The 24375-nt window shown below is 42.7% G+C and overlaps 2 protein-coding genes across 3 annotated transcripts in view; both read right to left on the reverse strand.

The window, feature by feature from the left end:
- Positions 1 to 509: 509 nt before the first annotated feature.
- Positions 510 to 8364, reverse strand: ifi30b (IFI30 lysosomal thiol reductase b). The gene is made up of 7 exons (XM_021568053.3): positions 3351 to 8364; positions 2538 to 2726; positions 2274 to 2345; positions 2067 to 2159; positions 1400 to 1552; positions 1008 to 1076; positions 510 to 887 (listed from the first exon to the last, which is right to left on the reverse strand). Exons 1-7 carry the CDS (start codon positions 3657 to 3659, stop codon positions 828 to 830), a joined length of 945 nt encoding a protein of 314 aa, XP_021423728.2. The 5' UTR covers positions 3660 to 8364; the 3' UTR covers positions 510 to 827.
- The window catches only part of LOC110493506 (phosphatidylinositol 3-kinase regulatory subunit gamma), a 31907-nt gene continuing 11548 nt past the window's right edge, over positions 4017 to 24375 (reverse strand). Inside the window, exons 3-16 of one of the 2 annotated variants that reach the window (XM_021567862.3) lie at positions 17719 to 17811; positions 15486 to 15560; positions 14123 to 14263; positions 13638 to 13827; positions 12208 to 12293; positions 11816 to 11921; positions 11558 to 11656; positions 11199 to 11379; positions 9831 to 9956; positions 9590 to 9732; positions 9284 to 9460; positions 9124 to 9195; positions 8840 to 9013; positions 4017 to 8364 (exon numbers count right to left, since the gene is read on the reverse strand). In XM_021567862.3, coding sequence (XP_021423537.2) covers positions 8172 to 8364; positions 8840 to 9013; positions 9124 to 9195; positions 9284 to 9460; positions 9590 to 9732; positions 9831 to 9956; positions 11199 to 11379; positions 11558 to 11656; positions 11816 to 11921; positions 12208 to 12293; positions 13638 to 13827; positions 14123 to 14263; positions 15486 to 15560; positions 17719 to 17811 — 1856 coding nt within the window. In that variant the 3' untranslated portion in view covers positions 4017 to 8171. The remainder of the gene's footprint in view (positions 8365 to 8839; positions 9014 to 9123; positions 9196 to 9283; positions 9461 to 9589; positions 9733 to 9830; positions 9957 to 11198; positions 11380 to 11557; positions 11657 to 11815; positions 11922 to 12207; positions 12294 to 13637; positions 13828 to 14122; positions 14264 to 15485; positions 15561 to 17718; positions 17812 to 24375) is intronic. The other variant, XM_021567934.3, reaches the window with a different exon arrangement.

The following is a 24375-nucleotide window of genomic DNA, read 5'->3' on the forward strand; positions in this document are numbered from 1 at the left end:
TAAGCAAGTCACATTTCTGAGTTTAGTTCCGACTAGCACGTGAACGCGGCATCAATCCCCGCCTAATCTTTGAATAATGACAAAGTTAGAGGGTCAAAAAATCATACCCTGAAAACATGCCAACATCCTGTGTTATTGGTAATGGTGAGAATGTCTTGGGTGTATGATCTTTGACCCACTGAGAAAGTTAATCATGACTCATTCAGGAGGATCCATACTCATTGTAGCATCCAAATATTTAGGAGTGTTTCCATCGGGCAAAAAATTATCAAATGCATCCAACAAGTTTGTAATTGTGTGCTAGGAATATGGGACCAAATAAACAGACTACTTAATTTACAATAATCTTTTGGGGTGTCAATTTTGACCCCTACCTTTGAGGGAAAAGTATTACTTGTTAAACAACATTTCTTTCTGAGCAATTGTATTAGTATAAAATAATTTCCCAATTTCTTTGAGCATACAGTATTGCTCATTATTTAAATATATTTTACTCATTACTGCTCATCTTTATCAAGGATGTTTAATTTCAGACCCCACAGTTATATGCACTCTTAGGCTTGAAAGAGAAATCTGTTCATACAAAATGGAACCGTAACTTGTTAGCATTGGGTTAAATGATCAATACATATGGAGTTATTTGACACAGTATCACACAGAATAAAACAAGTATTACAATACATTTCAGCAACAAGAGTAAATAAATGAGCGACTTATGATTTATGTTGGACTTGCATTGTCTTTCAAAAGAATGAGAGAAACTGGTACTTATACTGTAACAAAATATATTTTGAAAACATGAATGGCATGCAGAATGACTGTTGGTTTCAGCACAGACTCCTGTCTAGTTTCTTCTGTGCTCCGGTGCAGGCAGGGGGCTTTCCTCCCTGTGGACAAAAATTGGTGATCATTACATTTTAGCTCAGCCGATGACACCATGTTGAACACAGTTTAATACTCAATTACATTTAAAGTGATCAAACAAGGACCAGTCACACACAACTCACCTTATACATCTTGCAGACCAAGTTAAAAAGTGATGACATTGCTTTGTCCTGAAAGTCACCTGTGTATTCCTGCAAAGACGCAAAAAGGAGGAATTGGAGAGTCATGCACAGGCTTGACCTTGGCACATAGTTTGATTCCATGACCTGCTATACACAGTGTATGTGTTCAAAAAGCAGCACTCAGTAACACTATGGTTAATAATCTGTAGATGCCTCAAATTCAACTCTGGACAGTTCCATTTAGACCTGGGACACCAGGTGTGTGCAATTAATTATCAGATCAGAAAACCAGCAGGCTCCAGCCCTCGTAGAGTAAGAGTTGAATAACCCTGCTGTAGTATAGCCATGTTAACTACATCGTGCTCCTAGTTTCAGTCCCAGCAGTGTCCTACCTTATTAATGGTCACCCAGGGGACGTGTGTTTTGGCTGGACTGAGAGCATTGGTCTTCAGGGCGTTCTCATGCATAAGTTTGAAGCCGAGCTCTCCCTTAACACAGGTTGTGACACTGTCCCACGTCATGGAGGGGACGTGTAGCTGTAAGCACTAGGGGAGAACAGAATGCATGTAAGAACCAATAACCCAGAGCCCTTAATGTGTAAACAGAAAAGGTGCACAAATCCATTTGTTTAATTTTTTTTGTTACTTTTACCCCAATTTGGTTGTATCCTATTGGTAGTTACAGTCTTGTCTCATCGCTGCAACTCCCATACAGACTCGGGAGAGGAAAAGGTCGAGAGCCATGCGTCCTCCGAAACACAACCCAACCTTGACACAATGCCCATTTAACCCGGAAGCCAGCCGCACCAACGTATCGGGGGAAACACTGTGCGACCGTGTCTGGCCCACTACAGGAGTCGCTAGTGCGCGATGGGACAAGGACATCCCTGCCGGCCAAACCCTCCCCTAACCCGGATGACGCTGGACCAATTGTGCGCCGCCCCATGGGTCTCCCGGTCGCGGCCGGCTGCGTCACTCGGGAGGCCCTCACAAATATGCATTTTGAATTAAAAAGTATGCAAGTGGTTTAACATTAAGTTAAAAACAGTACAATGCTCACAGGTTGGGCGGCGGCGAGAACATTTGCTGCAGATTCCATGCAGTCAATGACAGGGAAGGCAGAGTACAGACCCACTGAATGTAGAATACATGCCTAAAGGGAAAGTATGAAATACAAAAACTATATTTCAGGAACAGATTACCTATTTTTAGTGATTCAAGTTATAAGCAGAACTTCAGACATTTCCCATTTTATTGGCAAGCGCACCTCAATCATGTTGCTATGACACTCTGGTTCCCCATGTTCACAGGTGAAGGGAGAATTCCCTGAGGGAAGCTCCTGTGAAAGAACAGGAAAAAGGCTGCAGCATGAACACAAAACAAGTTCTAATTTATTCAATAGTCAGTGACTGGATGGATCTATAAATCAAAGGCCTGTACTGAGGTACAGCCTGAACTTGTCCAATAACAACCCCCCCCCCCTCCAAAACTGAACATGACTCAGTACTCTCCATCTTGAGAAGAGGCCTACCTGCGCATTGCCGTAGGGCACCAGTTTTACCTCCATGATATCATGGAGCATGGCCCAGGTAGGGAAGAGCTGCTGGGTGAGGAAGACCCTGCAGCCTGGACACAGGCTCTCATAGTACAGGGTCACCACAACTCTGGGTACTGCTGAATTGGGCCTGGTGGCATTGAGCTCCAGACACTGCTTCTGAACCTAGACAGGAATCATGTTCAGAGAAAGCTGTGCTGGAACTTGTTCAATTTGACAAATTATTTACATTCTGTTCATATAGATATGCCTGGAATTCACACAAGTAAATGTAGGAACCATGCCACTTGCAAACCCTAGTTTTTCAGAAAAATATGCGAATTGGGCTGCCTGTCTAAACACAGCTCATTAAGGATTGGTGTCAGTCACATGCCCTCGGGAAATCTACGACCTCTGGTACTCAATTTCAAAAGCATGACTCATTTAACCATGGACAAGGGACTCTTTGAACAGTCATTTAAAACTGAACAGATAATCCTGATAAACATGGGATACTCACATATACATATTGACCTTGTTATATAACATGGAATAGCATAACGTCTTAATGCTTGGTGAGATTAGCCATTGGAAAGTTTATTTGAAAAAAAAAAGACAGGTTATTTAATCATTCAACTGAATAACGTCTGTAGTAGGCTGCATGCGACACATTCAAAAGTACCAGGGTATAATCAAGAAAAAAAAGGTACATGAAAATAGATGTTTTGAAAGTCTTAAAAACAGAACCTAGCAGCTGGCATTATGTCCGAGTGCAGTTATTTGAACTTGATAACGATACTCCAAACTTACCCCACATTCTATTGCAATTTCCAAACTCCTACACCACTGAGACGGGGGGTATTCACAGCCCGGTTTGGGCTTTGACTTTCCATGGGATTTCTTGAAAGTAGAGCAGAAAAAAAGAAGGACTAACACCGATGCAAACTTCATGTTGCTTACAGGTACTGAAGCCAGAGCCTTCCTTAACATTTCCCTCAGACAACACTGTGACCAATTTGAAGAGGGAGTGGGTTGGAGCTCCTTCCACCAATGACTACAACAATCATCCTTAGCTGATGATGAGATGGATTCTTGTGACCAAACTCTCTCATTGGACATCCCACAACAGCCATATCATCGTTTCAGACACTTCTTATACAGGGACAAATTGGTAGGCAAAACAGGAATAAGAACAAACTTCAAACTTAGGCCAGAGTAGAATCATTCTTGATTGACTGAATTAACATTAATAGATCATTAATAATGTATATAGTCACAACATTAGAGAAATAGCAGTACATAACAGTCCATCACATATCTTAACTACATAGAAAATTGCCAAGGCTACAGTGAGGAAGATCATAGATTGTATGACCATGTTGTGACAGTAGATGTCACAATTCTCCCAACATTTACACTCAATTGGCTTCTGAGCAAGGGATTGCTTTTGTCAAAATAATTTGGGGAAAAATGTCAGGCATTTTGACAACTTTTATTAAAGTTTATTCATTAGTACCATACAAAACTACCAGTCTGACAAATACATAATATGGAGTGCAGCCAATATTTTCATTAGGTAATGCAATAATTGTACAGATTTTGTCAATTTAAAAGTGCATTTTGCTGTTCATTAGCAATGTTTTGGGGGGGGATTTCTACATTTCAAATGACTGAACTCCAGCCAAGTATTATACACATACTATGTGTATCAAATAGCAGTATCTAACAGACTTTTCAGCACAGTTTCGCAAATACAAAAGCTAAAAACCAAGCAGTCTTCAACTATTGAAAGTCAACATATAACCAATACTACGACAGTTTCATTCTCGATAACAAAATCTAAAAAAGTTCACTGCTTCCACACAGGCAGCCTATTGTTGATATTTTTGCCATTAATAGTTTTTTTTGACCAATCACATCAGATATTTTCACAGAGCTGATCTGACTGGTCAAAAGACCAATTAGTGAAATAAATAATTGGGCTGCCTGTGTAAACAGCCTTTTCACAGTCTTTTCAATCTATTTGGTTATTTAGAGAAATTAAATCTCTAAATAAGCATGAAATATAAATGTAAAGAATATCACCAAAAGTATTCACACTAGCTTATTCAATTAAATCTGCTCAGGTTATGATGAACAAATAACAAAACACAAACAGGTTTCATAAAAGCCACTTTCAAAAAGACCATTAAGAGCCACCAATGATGCCGTCCTTGTCTTAAAATGAGATGTCCACTATGCGGAGTGTTTCTGACCTATCATAGCCAGTTATTGTAAATTAATGAACCTGTTCAAGTCAAATTATAATAAAACTCCTGAAACATGAGCTGCCTTCATGTCTTTGTAGTGCATTTACAGTAGCAGATTTTAACATTGGCACAGCGACATACCTCAAGCCTAAAATTTGTACCCACTCACAGGCTTTCTCACAAGCTGAGGAAATGTGTCGTTTTACGTTGCACCGTCATAGCGGTCTGAGACAGAAATCAAGCACAGCTTTTGTCGACCTCCAATATAATTTATTTTATTTAACTAGGCAAGTCAGTTAAGAACAAATTCTTATTTACAGTGACTGCCTACCCCGGCCAAACCCGGACGACGCTGGGCCAATTGTGCGCCGCCCTATGGGACTCCCAATCACGGCCGGTTGTGATACAGCCTGGAATCGAACCAGGGTCTGTAGTGACGCCTCTGGCACGGAGATGCAGTGCCTTAGACCGCTGAGCCACTCGGGAGCCCAAGTCCACAGAAAAGGCCAGGGGAAACAATGTCACTGAGAACAGACTGTCTAGACCTAGCTACAGATTGTATGCCAGAATGTGATAACCAAAGAATGTTGGTGTCCATTACTGGGCGTTAGAGGAAGGCCCCATACAAACCGCCGCCATAGATTTTTCAACAAACCTGTTATTGGCAATACTTTTTTCACAGAATCGAGAATAACGAAAGTAGCTGAAAAATGTCAGTTTCCAGTTACAGGTGGTTCTACAAAAAACAGCAAAAACTCAAAAATATTACATCCAAGTATTGTACGGCATGAGGAGGTATCTCGACATCTTAGCTGCCGCAGATCTAGCATTCCCAGCATTATTACAGGAACTAGCAGATCTAGCATTCCCAGCATTATTACAGGAACTAGCAGATCTAGCATTCCCAGCATTATTACAGGAACTAGTAGATTCTACTTCTACGGTCACACGTATAAGTAGGTGACAAAGGTCTAAGCCCACCACGAGGCATATCTCACTTAAACATTGATATCTTTCTGAATTTATGGTTTTTGTAGAACCAACTGCAACTGGAAACAGTAAGATAATTTTTTAAACGAATCGAGAATGAAGAAAGTAATCCCCAAGAACAGGTTAGTTGAAAAATCTATGGCGGTGGTTTGTGTGGTTCTTTTCTGTAACACTCAGTAATGGACACCAACACTCTTTGGTTGTATCACATTATCTGGTGTACAATCTTTAGCTAGTCTTAACCTGGCTGTGGTCATGTCAGTGGAGGGCATACGTAGTCTTATACTGCATGCAGAGCCACCGTGTGCAATTTGAAAACAAACCAGAAACATATTTTTTACTCTCTTTTTTATACAGCACTCTCTCTTGCCAAAACAAATCAACTAGATAGTCCCAGTTTTCAAAGACCTGTTGACCTGAAGGACAGTCGAACTGAGCAGGACTCTGGCTGAAAGCTATGTTCAGTAAATAGTCCCGACTATTATTGTCATCGCTCTCCAAGGAGACACTTTTCACCTAACTACCAGACAAACATAAGAACAGGTTAACCAGATTAACATCAACATTGTTGTCAGCGATAAAAGGTTGATTTACACCAATCCCAACATGAACGGCAATCTAACCACTCCTAAAAGTGAGCAATAAAATGCACCAACGTCTGATTAATACATGACAAGTGTAAAGGTTATCACTCATTCAGTGATTTGTCTTGAATCAAAATCAATGTTGATGAGGCATCGTGAAGTTGTATGTCTAACTCGCTGCATAGTACTAATCAGTTTGTCAAAGTAGTGTTTCAAGTCTACCTAGAATATCTGGTGTATATGTTAGCATTACAGTACAACTTGTTTCCTGGGAAAGAAGCTCATTCACAAAGTGTGGCAGGTAAAGTCTGATTAAGTAAATTGTGGAATTAGGCTACTATTACCTTAATGAGAGGCTGCATACTGCATACCCAATGTGATGCATACTGCATACCCAATGTGATGCATACTGCATACCCAATGTGATGCATACTGCATACCCAATGTCAAAATGTAGTGAAAAGACCATGCTTCTTATTTCTGGTACACAACCCCCATAAGATCTACCATCTATCCACAACTATAACATATGAATGGAAATCCATTTCCACCATACACAAATCCAACACCGCCATCATACACACAGTAATGTAGGGGTGGGCAACTTCAGTCCTCAAGAGTGTCTGCTGGCTTTCATTAATTCCTTTAAGTCAGCAACTGATTGAGACCTGGGAAACCAAATGTGTGCACTGAGCTTGAGCTCTGACCCTAACCAGGGAAACCAGATGTGTGCACTGAGCCCTGACCCTAACCTGGGAAACCAGATGTGTGCACTCTGAGCAGTCAGTGGCAGTAGTCCCAGGTAAAAGTCTGAGGGAGTTACCCATCCCTGCTCCAAGGCAATCAATAGCCAGGTCTATTTCAGATTTCTAGTTTCATACACAGTGCTGTACAAAACACTTGGCATCTGATTGGTGCAAGGCATCCACACGGACTCTGATCAACAGAGAGAGAATGGAAGACCGAGGATTAGAAGAGAAGGCACATTCACCACCAAATGTTCCACCATCAAGGACTGCAACTCCAGTTCACATTACATGTCTGTCACAGCAATCAGTGTCCTCAAGCTACACCAGGGGCCATGCCAGCATCTAATATCATCAACCTCAAACTATTTTAAACAGTCTTACATAGATTGCAACAAAAAAAAAGCTTTCAGGAAAAGACAAATTAATCTTTTTGATTAACACATTGGTACTGAATTTAGTCTTCTAGACATGTTCTGCTTTATGTGACAGGGCACATAGCAATGAGTCCACAGAAAGGAGAATGCTTTCTTTGTGTGCGTCCCATAGCGCTGTGGGAGAACATGTGTATTAATATGAACTTGCAACAAAACACTACAAGTTAAGCCTTTTACCACATCTCCCAACCATCCAGCCATGTCAGCAACGCTTGATGAAAACAGAAAGTCTGTTAGGTATTTTTGTTCTCCATGTCCAACCCTTACGCCTCTTTAACTGTTGAAAAAAGTTTCTACCCCCCCAAAATGGCACCCTTAACAAGTCGATTTAGAAAATTCCCTCCATTGAAAGGGAAAATGGAATCTACAGCAGTTACTTTAAAATAGTAAAAATATTTTTATCCTAAAACTGTGTAGTGTTGTAAAGATTTAACAAAAATATAACATTTACAGGGTCTCTTTAAAGTCAAAACCCAGTCAGTCATTATATCTGCCACTTCCACTCCTATCAAACCCAACGCTCAGAAAGTTGTTTGCTTTTTTGTTGGGAAAAGTGAGGGTGTGTGGTCTCAGTTGTGTGTGTGTTTTTGCTCTGTGCCAGGCCGTGTCCGGGTGACGGTGCATCTCATCTGGGTTGCTGCTGGGTTAGGACAGGAATTGCCAGAGTTACATTCAGCGAGTCGTTGTGCTGGACCAGGGAAGTGTGTCTGTAGTGGAGAATCAGCTCTCTCAGGGAGCTGTACAGGTTGTAAGGCTCGGCGAAACCGTAGCCCGTGGAGGTCTTGAATATCACACAGTGCTTGACGTCCCCGTCCACGCTGCATGTACAGACGTGAAGTCAACAACAGAACAGTTGGTTAGACACCACGCCCAAACACAGCAGTCAAAGTGATATTTCAGCACAAAATCAAAGTTTGCCAGATATTTTCAGACCTCATAAAGACACCATCAATTTTGAAGATCCTGCTATATGCCTCAATGCCAAATGTTCCTCAGTCCAATAGGTTTGGATGAGCTGACTCAGTTGTGTTACAGCTTAACGGCCCTTTGCGGATAAGATTGGCCAACCATGTTTTCAGATGGTCCCCACATTTCCCATGCGTTTGAGATTTTCAGGCATCATCTCGGCAGGTGAGTCCGGAAAACATCTGACAAACCTGGCTAAACCCCACCCAACAGTCTAGTCGTATTTCCAACCCAAATCATTATGTGACCGCAGATCAGGTTAATGGGACTCACACTACAGAGCAGGTTAATGGGACTCACACTACAGAGCAGGTTAATGGGACTCACACTACAGAGCAGGCATAGGAGCCCTTCTGGGACTGGCTGTCTCGGATCAGGAAGGTGCCGTCACCCCTGCCCCTTAGCAGCTCTTCGGCCTGGCCTCGCTTGATGTCGCCCACGTACCAGGTGCGCTCGTCATGGTGTGGCAGGTCATCCATCTCATCCACCAGAGAATATAGGCTGGGAGGGAGAAGAGGGGATGAAACTAGGGTCAATATGATACACGATAAGACATGATTAAACATGGTGATACATCACAACTGTCAGACGGCCACATTGGTTTAACTCACTCTTCCACGTCGTTCTTGATCCCAAGCCACTCGTTAATCTTCTTCTGTCTGGTGCCCTTCTGATTGAGCCACCTGGGGCGTTAACACAAGCTAACGGTTAGTTCCCATGTTCCTAAACATTTCAGTTTCGCATTGTAAAGTGTGTGTGTGTATAACCTACACCAGGTACTGGTCTCTGATCTTCCTCAGCTGCATTAGGTCTGGTTTCAGACTGTTCATCTTCTTGTCGATCTCTCGGTTGTCCGTCGCCTGCTCCTTCAGGTCCTGCTCCAGCTTCCGTTTGCTGTCATGGATCTCAGTCACACGAGACTTCAGCTTATCTGAATTACTTTGGATTCTGTAAGGTGGAGTGACAAGATTGGGAGGTCCCCCACTTCATAGTCATGATCCCTACAGGCTTCAGTCAGAGGGCTAGTTCAAACCCTGTATCACAACATGAAAATCCTACAACAGGCAATGTAGATACCTCTCAATCTCTTGGCTGTTGCCCTCCCTGTGGAACTTGTCAATGTACTCTTTGCTGTAGCGCTCTTGGGTCTCGCACTGCTCCTCAAAGATATTGATGGTCTCGGTGAAGGCCTCGATGGCCGTGTGCTTCATCTGTAACTCCTGGAATACAGGGAAAACAGACGAGGTTTTGCTCATTTCAAGTGCTATGGAACCCAGTCCCAAATGTGACAGTGAAAATGGATGTGTTGAATATGTACCTGAGAGGTGCGAGTGTACTCGTCATACAAGACGTCATATTCCCGGCTCTTCTCCTGGTACTGTTCATGGTACACCTTCAGTTGCTCTCCTACTGCTTCCACGTTGTCCTCTTTCACCACCTGGTCCTGGAAATAACAAAGACCATTAACTAACCAAATCAAACTATTTGTCACATGCGCCAGATACAAGAAGTGTAGACCTTACCGTGAAATGCTTACTGACAAGACCTTAACCAACAATGCAGTTCAAGAAGAGTTGAGAAAATATTTACTAAATAAAGTAAACAATAATAAAAATTAACACAATAACGAGGCTATATTCAGGGGGTACCGAGTCAGTGTGTGTGGGTACAGGTTAGAGGTCATTTGTACATGTAGTTAGGGGTGAAGTGACTATGCATAGATAATAAACAGCGTGTAGCAGCAGTGTACAAATCAAATGGAGGGGGTCAATGTAATAGTCTGGTGGCCATTTGATTAATTGTTCAGCAGTCTTATGGCTTGAGGTAGGAGCTGTTAAGGAGTCTCTTGGTCCTACACTTGGTGCTCCGGTATCGCTTGCCATGCGGTAGCAGAGAGAACAGTCTATGACATGGGTGACTGGAGTCTTTGACAATTTTATGGGCTTTCCTCTGACACCGCCTATTATATAGGTCCTGGATGGCAGGAAGCTTGGCCCCAGTGATGTACTGGGCCGTACGCACTACCCTCTGTAGTGCCTTACAGTCAGATGCCGAGCAGTTGCCATACCAGGCAGTGATGCAACCAGTCAGGATGCTCTCGATGGTGCAGCTGCCAAACTTTTTGAGATCTGGGGACCCATGCCAAATCTTTTCAGTCTCCTGAGGGGGAAAAGGTTTTGTTGTGCCCTCTTCACAACTGTCTTGGTGTGTTTGGACCATGATAGATCGATGGTGATGTGGACACCAAGGAACTTGAAACTCTCGACCCGCTCCACTACAGCCCCGTTGATGTTAATGGGGGCCTGTTCGGCCTGTAGTCCACGATCAGCTCCTTTGTTTGTTTGTTTTGCTCACATTGAGGGAGAGGTTGTTGTGATACAACCACAGCAAGATGTTGAGCTATAGAACACTCAATGTATAGAGGGGCAGCAAGCAAACCTCTCCTCACTTAAACATCATTGTTTGATAACATTTCAGACAAGCTATTGCAGTCCTCTTGGGGATGCCATGGGTTTGGGATTTTCCTTAACGCATGTGCCATAAGAAATGTAAGGCCTTCCAGAAAGAATAAGGGTGCTGTTCGAAGGCTGCATTCCTTTTCTCATATCATCTATTTAAAAACCAAGTAACCCCATTGACATAAGGCCCAGAAGTCAAACCAACATTAACAGAATCATTCTACTACCTGCTGATATTTGGAGATGGGGTACAGTAGCCGTGAGTCCAGCTTGGGGTTGTACTGGGCCAGCGACTCCTGGTGATAATGCAGGATGAGCTCCACCACAGAGGAAAAAGTCAGCGGCTCAGAGAAGCCGTACCTGCCGCCTCGGTGGAAGATCTTGATCAGCTTGTTGTTTCCTCCTTTTCTAGAAAAGTCCAGAGCAGTTGAGCAATGTTACAGAGCTTCTGTGAAAGTCTCTGGAAGCTATCCAAAGTGGTGAAACGTCATTGCATTTGAAACAAGTGACTAGGGAGTACTTGAAGATTATTTTAAGAGAGACAAACTAGTCTCTTTTAGACAGACTAAATTATCAATACCCTTACCTGAGAGTCAATGTGTATTCTCCTTGCACCTTGCTTGAGGCGTCTCGGACCAAGAAAGTCCCATCCGGCATGTCTCTCATCTTCTCATTCACCTCCTCTCTGGAAAAAAGATCATGATTACCTCACTAAAGCTGGGTGAGTAAGATGAGTGACAAGTGACAATCATTTCTTCTTGAAACAGAAGATTGTGGTCTCAACTGTATATAACCAAGTGTGGACATTAACACTGGATTCATTATATAGCCAGATAAATTGTACCTGGAAATGTCTCCCCAGTACCACTCTGCATCGGCCATCTTGCTGCCGTCTCCATTGATCACAGAGGATGCCATGGCTTTGGTTTTGGAAGGTTTGGGAGGTAGAGCTGTCAAAGGGACCAATAGGTGGTGGTGTCACAACACAGTGGGACATCCATTCAAAATGGACCCAAGACATAGAGGTGTTTTTTAGTGAGAGTGATATATTGTTGTGAGCTTGTGTATATAGCCTCATTATTGTGTTACTTTTTTAAAAACTTTTGTTTATTTAGTAAATATTTTCTTAACTCTATTGTTTGAACTGCATTGTTTGTTAAGGGGATTGTAAGTAAGTATTTCACCTGTTGTATTCGGCGCATGTGACAAACAACATTTGATTTGATTTGTGTTTACCTGGTGGCATTTCTTCCAGCTCCCAGGCCCTCACCACCAGCAGTCTCTCCAGCACCTGGGCAGAAACCTGACAATCTTCTTCTGACCTGGACAAAAATCAATACACTCCTACGTCAGTCCTTCAGAGTACGGTGGAAGAGTGGTTCAACGGGATGAGGCGAGTCATATTTTACAACAGTACAGGAGGGAGAGGTCAGTAACGTGGGACATTCGTTGGAGAGGTGTTGAGGGGACGTACTGTATATTTAGCTGACTTCAGAGAATAGTGTCCTTCCAGGAAAACAGATGTGTTATGGATTCTATCTCAAGCTGGCTCAACCTGCAGACCATTTCTACAGCCAGACACTTTGTAGACTGACAACCGCATGAACTCAAGAGGATCCTGGTCATGTTGATGCATTTCTCTCTCCCTCTCTCTGTTGTCTGGCCAGTATTTCCTTCTCCCTCTCTCTGTTGTCTGGCCAGTATTTCTCTCTCCCTCTCTCTGTTGGCTGGCCAGTATCTCTCTCTCCCTCTCTCTGTTGGCTGGCCAGTATTTCTCTCTCCCTCTCTCTGTTGGCTGGCCAGTATCTCTCTCTCCCTCTCTCTGTTGGCTGGCCAGTATTTCCTTCTCCCTCTCTCTGTTGGCTGGCCAGTATTTCTCTCTCCCTCTCTCTGTTGTCTGGCCAGTATTTCTCTCTCCCTCTCTCTGTTGGCTGGCCAGTATTTCTCTCTCCCTCTCTCTGTTGGCCGGCCAGTATTTCTCTCTCCCTCTCTGTTGGCTGGCCAGTATTTCTCTCTCCCTCTCTCTGTTGGCTGGCCAGTATCTCTCTCTCCCCCTCTCTGTTGGCTGGCCAGTATCTCTCTCCCTCTCTCTGTTGGCTGGGCAGTATTTCTCTCTCCCTCTCTCTGTTGTCTGGCCAGTATCTCTCTCTCCCTCTCTCTGTTGGCTGGCCAGTATTTCTCTCTCCCTCTCTCTGTTTGCTGGCCAGTATTTCTCTCCCCCTCTCTCTGTTGGTTGGCCAGTATCTCTCTCTCCCTCTCTCTGTTGGCTGGCCAGTATCTCTCGCTCCCTCCCTCTGTTGGCTGGCCAGTATTTCTCTCTCCCTCTCTCTTGTTGGCTGGCCAGTATCTCTCTCCCTCTCTGTGTCTATTGGCTGGCCAGTTTTTTTTCTCCCTCTCTCTGTTGGCTGGCCAGTATCTCTCGCTCCCTCTCTCCCGTGTCTATTGGCTGGCCAGTATTTATCTCTCGTGTCTATTGGCTGGCCAGTATTTCTTTCTCCGTGTCTATTGGCTGGCCAGTATTTCTCTCTCGTGTCTATTGGCTGGCCAGTATTTATTTCTCCGTGTCTATTGGCTGGCCAGTATTTCTCTCTCCCTTTCCCTCTGTGTCTATTGGCTGGACAACCCCCCCATACCGACATAGGTATTTCTTTAAATGTGAGACTGACCCAGCGGGGAGCAGCAGAGGGCTGAAGAGGAGTGCGAGGGTGTGAGGGTCCAGGCCATTGTGGGGCGAGCTCTGGCCCACTCGGTCCAAGTGTCTGAGCAGGTACTGCAGGGTGAGCAGGCCTGGCAGGGGCACGGCTGGGGGCTCCAGTGCCTTCAGCAAACGCTTGCCTGTCTCCTCGACAGACAGCTCTGGGAAATAAGAACCAGCAAGGAGACTGAGTGACAACCTTAGTGCCTTGGGTTTGAGACAATGGTAAACCGTCAACATTATTTTCTATCTAATACCAAATTCACATTTTGCTTTGTATTTCTAAGCCGATTCCAAAATATACACAATTCATTCAACAGTCACCTGATAGTGTGCTTCAATGATAGCTGTTTTTTTTGTTTTTGTTTTTGTTAGTAGAATATGCTCCTGGAATCACTTGCATCAGTTCTTAATGAGATACATGAAGAAGCATGTTAGTGCTAAAGATGCCGTTACCTGCTTCCTCTTGCAGGGCAATCTTCAGGCTGGGATAGACACACTCTGGGATGATGGGGGAGGGCAAGTCCTGCAGGAATCCCATCAGGGCCTCTGAGAGCGCCTGGACGTCGTACTGGCCCATCTCAGGCTCCGAGAGCTCTGTAAAAAGAACACTTTAGGTCGCTAATTCAGACACAGCAGAGTCTGTTTGTGTACATCGCTGGTTCTCCTGTTCTGTGGTAAGGTGTCCCAAGAGTTGTGCTTTGTGGCCAGAGTTTTTTGTGCGGCTAAGTGTGCTGTCTGGGAGACAGTGTCCAGACTAGTCCTATGACAGTGTCTGAGAGCCTAAAATAACAACCTCCTCCTCTTTCACCGATGCGACAGGCAGGCCAGACTGGCTGGGTGCTGCTTACTGCTCCGTCACGCCTCAGCTAGCAAACAGCTGTCTTAAAAGGCCTGCCTGGTCCGGTCCAGCTCTCGATCTGAGCAGATAGACAGTGGGGAGAGTGTCTGGCATGTGTGAGTGTGTGTGAGCATGGGGAGAATCTGGGTCGGTCTGTCTGTGGCATGTGAAAGGTGTGTTTGTGGGGGTGGGGGTGTGCATCTCAGAACATGCTGTTGACACTTGATCTAGCCTACATCGTCCTGTCTGCTCAAATCTTTGGGAGACCGTACTCAAACTCATTGTGGCATGGATGTTGCTAAGCAAATCCCAGGTCACTTGATTCCTTGGAACACCCAAATGTTTACTTTCTCAAGTGTTCACTTTCTCCAGTCGAAACAAACAGTGCCATGTATATAGATAAGCACAGAATAACAAGCGGAACGAACTCGTAGAGCCAATTATATTGCAATTAATGTAAAATCGGTCACGGAGTGAAAATAACACTCCCGAGGCTGTCCTCACTCTTCAGTACAGCGGGGCTCACAGAGAAGTGAAATAATGAAGTGCAATATATGCAAGATAGTTTATTTTGTGTGGGGGGGAGGCACAGCATCCATCCGTCTCTTTGATCCGTTTGAACAGACTGGCCTATTTCTCTACACAAACAAAGGCTGTGTTAATGGCCCACTGCTGAAATAGAGCAAAGACAAACAGAGCATGTAGTGTACCCTACAGGAACCACGAGGACAGCATGGTCATCACCCCTCTGAGTTATTTTCCTAACTGAACTCAATAGGCAGGGCTATAGAATGAACAGCACCACAATCATTGAAGTCACAGGGTTCGGAGTAAATTACTTTTTATCCTACAGGAATGGATGACTATCCGACGATGGCAACAGACTCTATCAACTTGTACAGCTCAGCAAGAGTTGACTGTAAGAACAATAAATTAATGCACAAGCATAATGTGCAAGAGAGAAAAAGAGGGTCTTACCAAAATTCAGGCTCTGTCTTTGACCGCCAGCAGCCAAGGAGCCAGACTTCCTGTACAGCGTCTCGCAATCCAAACCTGCAAGAGTTTGACACACACACACAGTTAGCGCACCCTTCTGAAATAGTATTTTCTCTCCTGGCATGCCTCTATTAGTGGATCAATTAGTTACACGTATAAACATCCAAAATACAGCTCCCAGAGCTGAAAATACAAGACTGAGACGCTAACTGAAACGTTTCAGCACTAACCTGGCCTTCCACATGCTACCTGGAGGCCCAGGAGACACTTTCAGGAGTGCTAAGTCTGAAAGGTCAAAGATCAGACGGAGAGAGGAGAGGGCCTTTTCTCAATTCGATTTGCTCAACTCCTGCGTCCTCTCAGGGAACGTGGACGAAACATGTGGTTGTATGAAAAGCAAATTACCTTTACAGGGGTGGATCCCAAAATAAATATGTAAAGAGATAAAAACAAGGACGGACTTTTGCCCAAATGAGGAAAGGCAGAGGAGAGTTCCTATCAAAGCCAGGGTGTCTTCTCTAGCAGCAGATCCACCTTTTAAATGACACTGTTTGTAGACCATGGGGATCTAAGTGGACCATGATCAAAGTTAAATACATGTATGTATACAGTGCCTTCGCAAAGTATTCAGACCCCTTGACTTTTTCCACATTTTATTACATTACAGCCTTATACCACAATAGATTTTTTTTAAACACATAATGACAAAGCGAAAAACATTACATTTTTTAAATGTTGCTAATTTATTAAATATAAAAAACAGAAATACCTTATTTACATTACTATTCAGACCCTTTGCTATGAGATTCAATATTGAACTCAGGTGCATCCTGTTTCCATTAATCCTCCTTGAGATGTTTCTAAAACTTAATTGGAGTCCACCTGTGAAAAATTCAATTGATTGGACATGATTTGGAAAGGCACACACCTGTCTATATAAAAGGTCCCATAGCTGACAATGCATGTCAGAGCAAAAATAAAGAAAGCCATGAGGTCAAAGGTATTGTCCATAGAGCTCCGAGACAACATTGTGTCGAGGCACAGATCTGGGGATGGGTACTGAAAAATGTCTGCAGCTTTGAAGGTCCCCAAGAACACAGTGGCCTCCATCATTCTTAAATGGACGAAGTTTGGAACAACCTAGACTCTTCCTAGAGCTGGCCACCCGGCCAAAATGAGCAATCGGAGGAGAAGGGCCTTGGTCAGGGAGGTGACCAAGAACCTGATGGTCACTCTGACAGAGCTGTAAAGTTCCTCTCTGGAGATGAGAGAACCTTCCAGAAGGACAACCATCTCTCAATCAGGCCTTTATGGTAGCGTGGCCAGACGGAATTCACTCCTCACTCTAAAAGGCACATAACAGCCCGCTTGGAGTTTGCCAAAAGGCACCTAAAGAATCTCTGGTCTGATGAAACCAAGATTGAACTCTTTGGCCTGAATGCCAAGCGTCACGTCTGGAAGAAACCTGGCACCATCCCTACGGTGAAGCATGGTGGTGGCAGCATCATGCTGCGTCAATGTTTTTCTGAGTCAGGGACTGGCAGACTAGTCAGGATCAAGGCAAAGATGAACTGAGAAATGTACAGAAAGATCCTTGATGAAAACCTGCTCCAGAGCGCTCAGGACCTCAGACTGGGGTAAAGGTTCACCTTCCACAGGACAACGACCCTAAGCACACAGCCAATACAAAGCAGGAGTGGCTTCGGGACAAGTCTCTGAATGTTCTTGGGTGGCCCAGCCAGAGCCCAGACTTGAACCGATCTAACAGATGCTGTAATCGCTGCCAAAGGTGCTTCAACATAATACTGAGTAAAGGGTCTGAATACTTATATAAATGTAGTATTTCGGTTTAAAAAAATATATAAATTAGCAAACATTTCCAAAAACCTGCATTTGCTATGTCATTATGGGGTATTGTGTGTAGATGGTTGAAGGGAAAAAAAACAATTTAATCAATTTAACAATAAGGCTGTAACGTAAAAAAAAGGGGGAAAAAGTCAAGGGGTCTAAATTCCTTCTGAAGGCACTGTACAGTACATGTCATGCATAAAATATATTCTACCAAAGCATTAGTTTACATGCAAGTATGGATAATTGATACATTAATGTCACATCGAAAGTACTATGTGGCATATTTCCAGGTCAATGCTGCTGCTTCTCTTGTCAAATGACTTGTACTAAACACATCAGATTCAAACGTGTTCCGATATCACACCTTTTTTCTCAATGGCCTCTATCAACTTCACCAAAGTGGGGAGGGCATTTTCTGGGGGTGGAAAAGGCTGGACAAACTCTTGAGCTGAAGTCCCTGGAAGACAAATAGGATAGGATACCCATTAGGCCTTGATCTTGTTTAAAATAATTATTACAGCAAATCTGTAGCAATCAAAGACACCAAACAAAGCTCAATCAAAATTACAACAGCCCCTTAAATAACTTTTAATCTTTTCACAACAAATACCCAGTTTAATTTTCTTTCAGGAATTTCACTCCACTCCATTGCAAGGCCATGTTTCACCACAGCCCTTAGCGTGAGGAGGGTTTTTCAAGTGTCTCAGTGTAACACAATGAAGGATTTTAATAAAAAAAAAACCCTGAACAGGCATAACCTCCGGTGGCAGCGCGCCAGAGCCTCATTTTCAGACCCACTGTATAAGCTTGGCACCCCGTGCCTCCTGGCAGCACAAGCCTAAACCATGTCTGATCATTTTGGAGTTCACAGAAAGTACCATGTCAGCACATTCCCCCTCTCTGCTGCACGTTAAAACATGGAAAATTGCTGCCCAGCTCTCGAGTTCCCTCCTGTATAATGTCCGCCCCACCCCCCTGCTTCTCTGCAGCCTTCACTCTTCCGAGGGTCGCCTTTGCCAAATGCTCTGGAACCTAGCTGCTGTACAGTGGCTGAGTATTGCATGTTTGAGTCAGTCTTGCTAAGTCGCAACTGTACAATACAAAACCAAAATAAATATACAATAAAAAAAACATATTTGCCTGTACTACAAACAGTGCATTAGACTACATACAGTAAGGTTATGTTGAAAATACTATCGACATATGAAATGGCTTTCAAGAACTGTGTGTGTGTGTGTGTGTGTGTGTGTATAAAGTTCAGAAATTAGTAGTGAGCTGAGGACTCATAAGCCAAATAATAATATAAATCCTCCACAGAACAATCTCAAAGACAGAGGACTCAAACAAAAACACAGCTCAAGAAGTTGTAGGCCTACCCTACCGACTGCATTGACCATCTGAAAATATGCCTATTGGCCACTGCACAAAATACTGCCATAATTAAACCCAACATTTGCATGTGAGAGGGCAGATTGGACCTAAGCATATTAAACGCATTGTCGGAAGAAAACAATAGCCCTAGATGTAAAAACGTGTTTTTGTACAGAAAATGTTTTCTTCAGTAGTGACTATGACTAGGGCTGTTGCGGTGACTGTATTACCGCCACACCGGCGGTCACATGAAGGCATTCAAATTGCACATGACCATTTAGTCACAGTAATTAGGCTTCTCCAAGCTCTGATGCTGCAGATGGTCATTAGAGGCCTACCAAACTTGCAAACTGCCTGGTACTCAGCACTCTATTGTCCCTCTAACCACTCTGACATTAAATGCAAAACACTTCATGAGAGCCCATGAGCTCATGTTGCAAAACATTTCTATAGGCTATGCAATTGTGTTAGAAAACAGGGTGATGGCCTCTATTAAAAAGAGGATCCCATCAGCTTTCTATAGGCTAGGCCTACTATATTTATTTATCAACTTTCCTAATATTAAGCACATTGCTTCTCTTTACAACAGGAGTATAGCCTACCTGGCTGGCATGAAAATGAACCACAGTGAAAAGCAGTTCTCCATTCGCTATTTAAGTACATAGATTACATGTATTTTTTCCACGAAGCAGTGCGAAGCAGTAGGCCTATGTCTACACCACCGTGAAAATGTCAGTTTTTATACAGTGCCTTGCGAAAGTATTCGGCCCCCTTGAACTTTGCGACCTTTTGCCACATTTCAGGCTTCAAACATAAAGATATAAAACTGTCTTTTTTTGTGAAAAATCAACAACAAGTGGGACACAATCATGAAGTGGAACGACATTTATTGGATATTTCAAACTTTTTTAACAAATCAAAAACTGAAAAATTGGGCGTGCAAAATTATTCAGCCCCCTTAAGTTAATACTTTGTAGCGCCACCTTTTGCTGCGATTACAGCTGTAAGTCGCTTGGGGTATGTCTCTATCAGTTTTGCACATCGAGAGACTGACATTTTTTCCCATTCCTCCTTGCAAAACAGCTCGAGCTCAGTGAGGTTGGATGGAGAGCATTTGTGAACAGCAGTTTTCAGTTCTTTCCACAGATTCTCGATTGGATTCAGGTCTGGACTTTGACTTGGCCATTCTAACACCTGGATATGTTTATTTTTGAACCATTCCATTGTAGATTTTGCTTTATGTTTTGGATCATTGTCTTGTTGGAAGACAAATCTCCGTCCCAGTCTCAGGTCTTTTGCAGACTCCATCAGGTTTTCTTCCAGAATGGTCCTGTATTTGGCTCCATCCATCTCCCCATCAATTTTAACCATCTTCCCTTTCCCTGCTGAAGAAAAGCAGGCCCAAACCATGATGCTGCCACCACCATGTTTGACAGTGGGGATGGTGTGTTCAGCTGTGTTGCTTTTACGCCAAACATAACGTTTTGCATTGTTGCCAAAAAGTTCAATTTTGGTTTCATCTGACCAGAGCACCTTCTTCCAAATGTTTGGTGTGTCTCCCAGGTGGCTTGTGGCAAACTTTAAGCCACACTTTTTATGGATATCTTTAAGAAATGGCTTTCTTCTTGCCACTCTTCCATAAAGGCCAGATTTGTGCAATATACGACTGATTGTTGTCCTATGGACAGAGTCTCCCACCTCAGCTGTAGATCTCTGTAGTTCATCCAGAGTGATCATGGGCCTCTTGGCTACATCTCTGATCAGTCTTCTCCTTGTATGAGCTGAAAGTTTAGAGGGACGGCCAGGTCTTGGTAGATTTGCAGTGGTCTGATACTCCTTCCATTTCAATATTATCGCTTGCACAGTGCTCCTTTGGGATGTTTAAAGCTTGGGAAATCTTTTTGTATCCAAATCCGGCTTTAAACTTCTTCACAACAGTATTTCGGACCTGCCTGGTGTGTTCCTTGTTCTTCATGATGCTCTCTGCGCTTTTAACGGACCTCTGAGACTATCACAGTGCAGGTGCATTTATACGGAGACTTGATTACACACAGGTGGATTGTATTTATCATCATTAGTCATTTAGGTCAACATTGGATCATTCAGAGATCCTCACTGAACTTCTGGAGAGAGTTTGCTGCACTGAAAGTAAAGGGGCTGAATAATTTTGCACGCCCAATTTTTCAGTTTTTGATTTGTTAAAAAAGTTTGAAATATCCAATAAATGTCGTTCCACTTCATGATTGTGTCCCACTTGTTGTTGATTCTTCACAAAAAAATACAGTTTTATATCTTTATGTTTGAAGCCAGAAATGTGGCAAAAGGTCGCAAAGTTCAAGGGGGTCGAATACTTTCGCAAGGCACTGTATTTAGTTGCCTTAGTCTTAAATGCTTTGTTTTAGAGTTCCTGAGATGTTGAGCAATCAAAAAATAAAAAATAATCACATTTCAGCAATTGAACTCTCAAAGTCTCTGCTAGTCTCACAGTGGCCATTCTAATCAGTTTTCTTCTACTCCAGTTGCTTAGTTGGATGGAAGAATTGTGGAGAAAATGAAGAAACCTGGACACCAGGCTTTGGGCTGTGTCACTCCCTGTGTTCCCGTACACCACTGCCTGCTCAACCCAATTCGTAGAACGGTCCGTCGTCACTCCCTGTCCCAAGGCTGGGTATCTTTACTAGTCCATTGGCTGCACTTAATGGTATGTGTCTCCTGCAGACAGACTAAATATAACTAACATAGGTCCCGCCAGTAAAATAAGCCTTTAACATTCCCCAATTAAAATAATGAGAATGTAGAGCATGTCTGGAAACTAAATTATACAGCATGGGTGAGTCTTTTTCTCCAAGGACGAAGGTAGTTTGCCTGGGCTTTAAAAAAAAACGGTCTAAATTGCATGTCAAGTTCATATTGCACTCAATCCACCTACAATATCACAAACTATCCTTAGTTTGAGGACAGGGGCTTTGCCTAAAGCCAAATTTAAAATACCTGAAGTACGTATGCAATGCAGGAATACAATTAGGCCTGTCCTGAGTAGATAGGCCTAAGTTGCAAAAATACACAGAAGTGTACAACCCAAAATGTATAACTCGATGCAACTATGCAGGGAAGCCATTTTGCGTAACTAATTGTGTTGTGTACATACGTTAGGTATAAATTAGATTTAACTCCCAATCAAATTGTGTCAAAAACATTTTTCATCATTCATTTCAGAGCAAATTGTCAGTAATGACTAAATAGAAGGAAAAACTACTCTACAACCCATGGCATTTTAGAGACATAGAAAGAAAAAAAGAAAGCAAGTATGCAATTATGCAAGAGTAGCAGGGCTGCAGCAAAGAGAGGGGACATGGGGAAACCTGTCCAAGGCTAACAGGTTGGAATGGGCAGCTGTGGGTACCATTTCCATGTCTCCTAGCAGGCCTGTGGCCTGAAGAGGAACTGAGCTGACCTGCCCTCCTACAGAGAATGAATAGAAGGCAAATATTGAAGCAGTGTCACGTGACTGCAGAGGAATGTGCTGCTTCAGCAGAAAGCTCCCCTACCTGCTCCCTTTCCAGACTGACCTGGTGCTTTTCCAAGCTCCCAAAGCAAGCAACACAATTTACTGCCTCCAGAAGGGGAGCAACAGGCAGAAAACTGAAGTACAATGGGAAATGGAAGGTGGGCTGATACTATGTGAAGACAATAATTATGGGTAAATAACAAAATACAAATAAAAGATAAGCGGACATCACAGATTTAAAAACAATTTAAAGAGTAAAATCATCTAGAATGTTGAAAAAGTAGACAGGGTTTGTTGCTCTTGTAATCCTACGTACTGTATTCTTGTATGCAGAAGTTAATCATTAAACCTTTTGTCATAACACTATTTTCAGAACACTTCTGTTGAATGAATCTATGACCTTGCTTGGGGTGTTCATATTTAAACACAACCCCCAATGTGGGGAGTCTGTGGTGTATACAGTGCCTTCAGAAATGATTCACACCCCTTGACTTTTTCCACATTTTGGTGTGTTACAGCCTGACTTAAAAATGTATTCAATTTAGATTTTTTTTGTCACTGGCCTAAACACAAATACCCCATAATGTCAATGTGGATTTTTTTTTTTTTTTTACAAATTAAGAAGAAATGACAAGCTGAAATGGCTTGAGTCAATATTTATTCAACCCCTTTTATGGAAAACCTAAATAAGTTCAGGAGTAAAATGTGCTTAATTAACAAGTCATGTAAATTGCATTGACTCACTCCGTGTGCAATAAGTGTTTAATAACATATATATATATATATATATGTAAATTTCAAACACAGATTCAATCACAAAGACCAGGGAGGTTTTCCAATGCATCGCAAAGAAGGGCACCTATTGGTAGATGTGGGGGGAGCTGACATTTGAGCATGGTGAAGTTATTAATTACACTTTGGATGGTGTATCTATATAGCCAGTCACGACAAAGATCCTTCCTAACTCGGTTGCCGGAGAGAAGGAAGGAAACCACTGAGGGATTTCACCATGAGGGCAATGGTGATTTTAAAACAGAGTTTAATGGCTGTGAGGAGAAAACTGAGGATGGATCAACAACATTGTAGTTACTTCACAATACTAGCCTAAATTACAGAGTGAAAAGAAGAATGCTTGTACAGAATAAAAAATATTCCAAGACATGCATCCTGTTTACAACAAGGCACTAATGTAATTCTTCAAAAAATGTGGCAAACCAATAACCTTTTTTGTCCTGAATACAAAGTATTATGTTCGGAGCAAATCCAATACAACACATTACTATGTACCATTCTCCATATTTTCAAGCGTAGAGATGGCTGCATCATGTTATGGGTATGCCTGTAACCATTAAGGATTAGGAGTTTCAGGATATGGAGCTAAGCACAGGCAAAATCCTAGACGAAAACCTGGTTCAGTCTGCTTTCCACCAGACACTGGGAGATAAATTCACCTTTCAGCAGGACAATAACCTAAAACACAAGGCCAAATTTACACGGGAGTTGCTTAACAAGAAGATGGCGAATGTTCCTTAATGGCCGAGTTACAGTTATGGCTTAAATCTACGGCAAGACCTGAAAATGGCTGTCTAGCAATTCTATTTTATTTTTTTTATTTCACCTTTATTTAACCAGGTAGGCAAGTTGAGAACAAGTTCTCATTTACAATTGCGACCTGGCCAAGATAAAGCAAAGCAGTTCGACACATACAACGACACAGAGTTACACATGGAGTAAAACAAACATACAGTCATTAATACAGTATAAACAAGTCTATATACGATGTGAGCAAATGAGGTGAGATAAGGGAGGTAAAGGCAAAAAGGCCATGGTGGCAAAGTAAATACAATATAGCAAGTAAAACACTGGAATGGTAGATTTGCAATGGGAGAATGTGCAAAGTAGAAATAAAAATAATGGGGTGCAAAGGAGCAAAATAAATAAATAAATAAAATACAGTAGGGAAAGAGGTAGTTGTTTGGGCTAAATTAAAGGTGGGCTATGTACAGGTGCAGTAATCTGTGAGCTGCTCTGACAGTTGGTGCTTAAAGCTAGTGAGGGAGATAAGTGTTTCCAGTTTCAGAGATTTTTGTAGTTCGTTCCAGTCATTGGCAGCAGAGAACTGCAGCAGAGAACTAACAAACT

The sequence above is a fragment of the Oncorhynchus mykiss genome, chromosome 1 (assembly GCF_057628025.1).
Source record: "Oncorhynchus mykiss isolate SJ-2025 chromosome 1, ASM5762802v1, whole genome shotgun sequence".
Lineage (NCBI taxonomy): Eukaryota > Metazoa > Chordata > Actinopteri > Salmoniformes > Salmonidae > Oncorhynchus > Oncorhynchus mykiss.